The sequence below is a fragment of the Musca domestica genome, unplaced genomic scaffold (assembly GCF_030504385.1).
Source record: "Musca domestica strain aabys unplaced genomic scaffold, Musca_domestica.polishedcontigs.V.1.1 14, whole genome shotgun sequence".
Classification (NCBI taxonomy): Eukaryota; Metazoa; Arthropoda; class Insecta; order Diptera; family Muscidae; genus Musca; species Musca domestica.
Genome location: NW_026712192.1, coordinates 10,246,612 through 10,254,117, shown reverse-complemented (window position 1 = coordinate 10,254,117; position 7,506 = coordinate 10,246,612). Strand labels below are relative to the sequence as shown.

Here is a 7,506-nt window from a genome sequence, read left to right as displayed (position 1 = left end):
CTGGACCAAAAGTGATTCAGAATCTATTCTCTGGTTTAAAATCCCGTGATTTTTAAACAGTTTTATTCTTTTTATTGCAAAATTGTCAGGCTTAATCCCATTATTGTTGTTCAGATAAAAACAACGTTTTTTTTTTATTAGTGAAGAACGATGGTAATGTTTACCAGGGGGTAAGGGAGGGAATACCTAGGTTTCGGAAAGAGCCACCAATCCTCATCAGTTCCCTTGATTTTGTCTTGGATATTCTCTCCAGGCGTTATTTTAAATATAACTCCTATGACAAAAATCTTTTTTATACCTTACTAATTACATTGTAGGATACAACCCTGCCGGTCGGTTCTAATCATAACAACTATTGACAATTTTTAAAAAAAAAGTATTATTTTTACACATTTCAAGATAGAGTTACTATTTATTTTTAGAAAAATAATTACAAAAAATAAATAAATAAAATCTAAAATGAATATAGCTGTGCCGGTGTCATTGCATGTGTTATGGTCCCTGCTATATTACCTGGAGGAGAAATCCGAATTATGTACCACAAAAACAAATTTTGCAAAACTGCTATTTTCAATTGGATATTTTATTATGATTTTCGATATGGCAAAGTTTCCTCAACGCTACAGTCATGTCCGGCGCCTGTATCAAGTAGCAGCTAAGATCCTGTTTGCCTTTTCCTTGACAAAATTAATTTCGCCCACTGTTTGGTGCAGTATTGAGAAAATGACATGTAAAATATGTAAGAGTATATTGATTGGTGTTGGGCTACGACCAAACATCTATAATGCATGGGAACGATATGCAATGGGACTTACAACTATAGCTGTGAGTTCAATATTTCTTTGGATTGTTGGAAGTGCAAGTGATAATTTTAATTGGAAAAATTATCTTCAAAGGAAGAGTAAAAATAATATTCTTCCATCGATGAGACAACATAATAATTCGACACGGATACCCCGAACTTCTTTAAATTATAATGACACATTGCCACCACCAAGAGCATTCGAAAATCGTACCCGTAACAGAAAGCCAAGTAATAGTCGCAACAAAAATTATCAACGTTAACGGAACAAAATGAGATGAAAAAATAACAAAATGATTGTAACATGAGAAAATGATTGAAAATAAATTCCGAGATAACAAAGACCATGTGCTTTTTGAATGGGGTCTCATTAAATAAAATACCAAGATGTTTTTTTACACATTTTATTTCATTATTTTCAGTAGATTACACATTTGCTTGTATATAAAGATGACATTGGTATATATACATACATAATTTATGAATATAACTACTGTTTTAAAGTAAATAAGGGTTTTCTATGTTCTTTTTAGGTAATACAAAATGTGTTATTTGTTTCAACATGTTGTTACATATATGTATATCTAATGAAGTTTACCACAAAATACAAGCAAGAACTTAAAAACATCATTTCATTTAAATGGTCTATACAAATCAAGTTGCAAAAAAAAATTGAATTAGTTATAGGAAAACATATCCAAATATAATAAAAAAAGGTTTCGCGAATATGGAAGGATGTGTGTCTGGATGGGAGTGCAAAAATTTACTTAATTAGAGATTATTAAAAAAGTATTATTTAATTTACAAATAGTTTTGTATAAATTTCATTTTCGCATCGTTTCTTTTTTTATATTTTAAACCAGCACCAAAGTTGTTCTTTTTTTGTTTTTGTTAAGGAAATCAATTCCAAGTATTGTAAAACGCCTTTTCTTAGAAAGCAAACTATATTTTTTTTTTTAAATTTGTAGCTCAGAGCGGATTGAAAATTATTATATAATAATGGAATCATGTGCAATGGAAAGTTTTAAGTTTACAAATCAATTCAACACAATTGTTCTATGAAGTTCTACATGTAGTAATAATAAAAAAAAGCTATAAAAATAAAAAATTACACTAAAGAAATCTTGGCCACTATATGATAGTCAAATAGTTGTAGTTTTGTTGTTACTGTAAAAATGGGCGATGCATGACTACCGCTCGTTGTTTTCTGTACATTTTTGGCCAACGCACACAGCATTTAAATGTTGGCAGGTTTATGTTTCATTTGTTTATATATTTATGAACCGAAATATTCCTTGTCTTGATCGATGCGACCATATTCATAGCTACCACGACCATCGAATTGCAAATAGTAATCATGATGAACCCACAATGATTTACGATGTGACACGGTGAATAATGTTATGCCAGCTTCACGACAATAGCTATACATTTTGCCTTCCACATCAACGGACACGGCACTTGTACATTCATCCAAAATGGCAAATTGTGGACTATGATAGAACAGACGAGCCATGGCAATACGTTGTTTTTCGCCACCCGACAACACATCAATCCAATCCTCAACGGCATCCAGACCATTTTCTCTTTGCTCTAAATAGGATAATTGTACAATGTCCAAGTATTGCATGATGTCTTCATCGGTTTTGCCAGCACGGCGCATATCTTCACGGGTATGGGGATAGGTTATCTGTGTGGAAAAGATTTTTGATGTGATTTTAGAGGAATACAAAATTTATTTGTTACATTTATAGTTACCTGATCACGCAATGAACCAAGTGTCATGTAGGGTCTTTGGGGTATATAGAAAAGTTTGCCGCGATTTGGCTTGACCACCTTGCCGCCCCATGTTGGCCACAATTCTCCCAAAATACGGAATAAACTAGATTTGCCACAGCCATTAGGACCACACACCAACACATTTGTACCAGATCTGAGGATGAATTGTATTTAGTATTAGTTCTATTAATATAAATATATAAGAATATATAAGTTGATACTGCTTATATCTTGGATCCTCATAAAATTTCACTTACAAACCTATCTTGAATCGAAATATTTAAAAAAAAATGCGTGTTTTTTACAAATGACAATTCTCAAAAGAGCTCATATCTGAATAAGGTCATAATAAGGTCGTTTTTCTATATAATTCTTTCTCGGAGAAATCTGCCTGCAAACTGATTTCCGTTTGTGCCGGGAACGGGTCATTTGAAGATATTTGAAGGAAATAAGAAAGCTGTCACTAGACCTAGTCCCAATTTTTCTGATTTACCCAACCACCCACTTTGTCAGAGTCCTGAAACTGTTCTTCAAGGAAAAGCCAAAATAACCTGGAACAACGACCCATGGTGCAAGATATCAAAATCCATCGCTAGACGGCAGTATTGGAAGCTAAGATTACAGAGTTTAAGGCAAGTCAGTTTGGTGGCTCTCAAAAACCATTTCATTTTGAACTTCAAATCTTATGTCGTCCTGAAATATCGATCAACTCTAAGAAATATGCAAACTGCTTTCGTCTGGGCTGGGAACCAGTCATTTGCACAAAGAACGAAATCAGAAAGCTGGCGATCTGGCAATAAAAGGCTTATAGTCTTCGGATCTTGAGGAAATTTGCTCGATTACGCTCACCCCTTCGCACACTTTGCCAGAGCCGTAAAACTGTTATTCAAAGAAGACCCAAGATGAACTGGTGCTGCACCCCAAGGTACAAGCTACAAAAACATTTATTTACTGGGTTGGCGGATCCTAGTCGAAGATTTATTCCTTCGAGTCAATCCCGTACATAGAACCGGCCGACGAGGGATTGGACGCCAGTCGTACGTGGAATTCAGAAACAAGAAGTCGAGTACCGTAGAGTGAAATGGGGGTTACCCAAGGTGGGTTAATATATCCGGAACTGTTTATCTCTACCTTTCTAACATTCCAAAACCTACAGACGGCATAGAGATAATAACGTACGCAGATGATTGTACGCTCGTGGCGTCCGGACCAATCATAGATGACATATGCGATCGGTTAAACGCTTACATAGTTGATCTTACCTACTTTTTCACTGCGAAGAATATGAAGATATCCATCACTAAATCGAAGGACACACTTTTCAGCATATGGACTGCGGAGATGAGGCTATCTTTGAATGTGAAAGTCGATTGTGTTGCAATTCCGACCACCAACTACCCCAAGGTCTTAGAGGTCACATTTGATAGCCCCCTTCAAGTCGTCCACAGCTATTTGCGATAAGATTAGAAGTAGGGACAAAGTTCTCAAGTCTCTGGCCGGCATCACTTGGGGAGCTGATAAGGAAACCTTGTTGACCTAAACTATGCGACTTCGGTGTGGTCCGCCAACGTTAGTGGTACACAGTGGAAAAATATTCAGTCCTGCCAGAATGCCGCTCTTATAACTGCAACAGGGTGCCTCCTCATGACACCTGTCGACCACCTACATGAAGAGGCGAAGGTCTTACAAATGCGACGGCATAATAAAATGCTGATTGGGTGTTTCAGACAGAGCCATCCGAATCAACATCTGGTGGATAGACAACCTACGCCTAGGCACGTAACGAAAGACCTTTAGACCAACAGGCCTATCAAGCAGGCATATTCACCCTAACGTGGTCTCAGAAGTCATGGAAGGATATAGAGTGAATACTGTACTAGGAGACTATCCCCCTCCCATCGCAGCTGAAGAGCGAGAGTTAAGATGGTGCAGCCGCCTCAATTCCTATTGGGACAACGATGTGCTGAACATCTGCCCAGCTTGTGGCACAGGTCTAACAACAACAAGTTACCAAAATTTATCCGTTTTGTCGCTTCTCCGAGCTGATCGAAATCAATGTTATATGCAATGATAGGGATTCAAATTGGAAATATTTAATCCACAACAACAAAAAGGCTAAGACTCCGATAATTGAAATCCTATGTTTGCTCACAGAAGACTAAGAATTATTGTTGAACACTGAATTGATATTCTAATTGAATATTTTTACAATAAGGAACTTGCTTCACCAGCTTTTCGAAAATGATTTAATAGGCTCTAAAATCGTAGTATTATATTTCCCACTCTGAAAACCTTCTACAATTTATCAGTAAAAATAAAGCTTTAGATATTTTTAGATACGTAATAAAAATAGCTCAAATAAATCCCAAAAAAAAATTTATACTTACTTAACTTCAAAGGTTAAATTCTTGACCAAAACATCACCATTTGGTGTAACCAACGGAACATTTTCGAACTTAATGATATTGTCAACAAACACCATTTCACCTTTGCCTGGACCAAAGCCAGTTTCTTGTGCCAGGGTATTGTTGACCATGGTGCGTTCATAGGTACCCTTATTGAGATCATTCAATACCTTAATTAATTCGGTCATTCGTGCAGTGAAACCTTAACAAAAGTAAATTGTGGAAAAATTCAAATAATTAGCATACATGTATGTGATTAAATTTGAAATTCAAAAAAAATATATATACTCACCAGCCAAACGTGTCATTTCACGACCAGCCAACACGAGCCGACCAATAGCCTCTGCAAGCTTAATTAACATTCTACCATATGTATAGTAAGCCTAATTGGACGGAGGGGACAAAAGAAAAAAATGAAAGAAATAAGGGTTCAACATAAACTCCTGAACTATAAAGTATAAACAAACAATGGTCTTATAGTACGTTTATATATATGAGGGTTAACCCACTGGATTTGGATTTAAATTGTCATATCCATTACTTTTACTTCAAAAAAATCCTCTCAAAGTAGGTTAACCCTACAAAAAGTTCTAACGTAAACATGGCATTATGGAATTAAATACATAATATCTGAACTAAAGTAAAAACATAATTATAATATCATTGCATTTATATTCATTATTCATGGTGAACACAATAGAACATTGCTCTTCATGTGGAGCAGATGTATACTTTCTAAACTCAAATCAAAGATAAGAATATTCAATATGAATCTAAAACAAGTTAAAAAGTATGAGTCGGTTTTGCCGACAGATGTATACCCCCAGCCTTGAGTTATGATTGACCCTTTATAGGGGAGGTTCCGAAGCAGTTGGCCAATATTGACCAATACGTATCTGACCTAAGACTGATATAAACAGATTACAACGTGCCAGATTTGAACTATTTCGACTACTTCCTGTACTTTATGTGAGGTATGTGCAAATTTTTGGAAAATGTGGATATATGCGGCAGTTAATAAATGTAGCGGACCGAAGTACTCCATTTCTATATTTATCTAATACAGATAAAAAAATATTGATATGTGCAAAATTTAAACGAAATCGAAATCCAATTTTATACGAAATCATACATTTCTAAATTTCTGCTTAAGAGAAATATTTAAATATTGCAAGTTTTAAAGAATCGCCGAATTCTTTCGCAAGTTATGACAGATAAAAGTATTGGAAATTGTGACCCTTTGTGGTGAGGTACTGGAAGGGGTTGGCAGATATGTATCATCTTCACAACAGATCTTGCGTTAACAAAAACAGTTAGATGTGTGAAATTTGAAGAGAGTTGAATGCTTATTTCGCTTTCTTTGAGTGTTTTGATTTTCAAAAATCTTGAACCCTATGTAGGGGAGGTACTAGAAGAAATGGTCCAATAACAGACCTTGTGTTAATGGAAATATTGAGATGTACCAAGTCTGAATGGAATCAGATGTTAATTTTGGGTTTTTTTGAGATTCATAGATATTAAAATTTTGACCCTTTGTGGGGGAGGTACCAGAAGGAGTGTAGCGATATATTCCATCTTCATACCAGACCTTGGTTTAATAAATATATTGTGATGTGTGTAATTTGAAGAGAACTGTATGCTTATTTCGAATTTTATGATTAAAAAACTTTGACCCTTTGTGGGGTAGGTACCAGAAGGAATGGTCCGATCTCTACCATCTTTTTAAAAGATCTTGTGTTAATAGAAATATTGAGCTGTGCCAAGTTTGAATGGAATCTGATGTTAGTTTCGTGTTTTATGAGCTTCATGAATATTGAAAATTTTGACCCTTTTGTGGGGGAGGTACCAGAAGGAATGGACCAATAAATTACATCTTCACACCAGACCTTGGTTTAATAAAAATACTGTGATAGGTGTAATTTGAAGAGAATCGGACACTTACATCACATTTTTAGGAGTTATAATTATTCAAAATTTTGACTCTTTGTGAGGGAGGTACTTTATGGAGTGGACCGATATTGTTAATTTCCACACCTGACCTAGCACTGATGCAAATATTAGGATTTGCAAAGTTGGAAAAAATTCAGATTATCCTTTCTCTTTCTTTCCAGTAAATTATTTTCTTCGAAAATATTGACATTTTGTGAAGAAGGTACCAGAAGGAATGGACCTATATTGCCCAACTCCGAACTCGATCTAAGTTTGACATTAATATTACAATGTAACAAGTTCGGATCAAATCGGAAACACCCTTCGAGTTATCGTGCGCACCAGCCAGACAGATGGACGGATGGTCGGACATCGCTAGATCGACTCCAAAGAGACCTAGTATTTAAAACCGTTATTTCGTTGAGGCAAGTTTTGGCCGTATCAAATGGTATATGTTCTCTCTAGCCAATATGACTGAGGGTATAAAAAGTATATTCCCCGCACTTGATTTGTTCTAGATCTGCAAGAATGCCAATTTTGTTATTGGAATAACGAATTTTTCCTTTGTGATATGGAAAAAATATATGAGAA

The 7,506-nt window shown here is 35.5% G+C and overlaps 1 protein-coding gene across 1 annotated transcript in view; it reads right to left on the bottom strand.

Moving 5' to 3' along the window:
* Nucleotides 1-1,624: 1,624 nt before the first annotated feature.
* The window catches only part of LOC101901316 (ATP-binding cassette sub-family D member 3), a 37,870-nt gene continuing 31,988 nt past the window's right edge, over nt 1,625-7,506 (bottom strand). Inside the window, exons 8-11 of the mRNA XM_005184885.4 lie at nt 5,279-5,369; nt 4,969-5,188; nt 2,561-2,735; nt 1,625-2,492 (exon numbers count right to left, since the gene is read on the bottom strand). Of these exons, the coding sequence (XP_005184942.1) occupies nt 2,079-2,492; nt 2,561-2,735; nt 4,969-5,188; nt 5,279-5,369 (900 nt within the window). The 3' untranslated portion in view covers nt 1,625-2,078. The remainder of the gene's footprint in view (nt 2,493-2,560; nt 2,736-4,968; nt 5,189-5,278; nt 5,370-7,506) is intronic.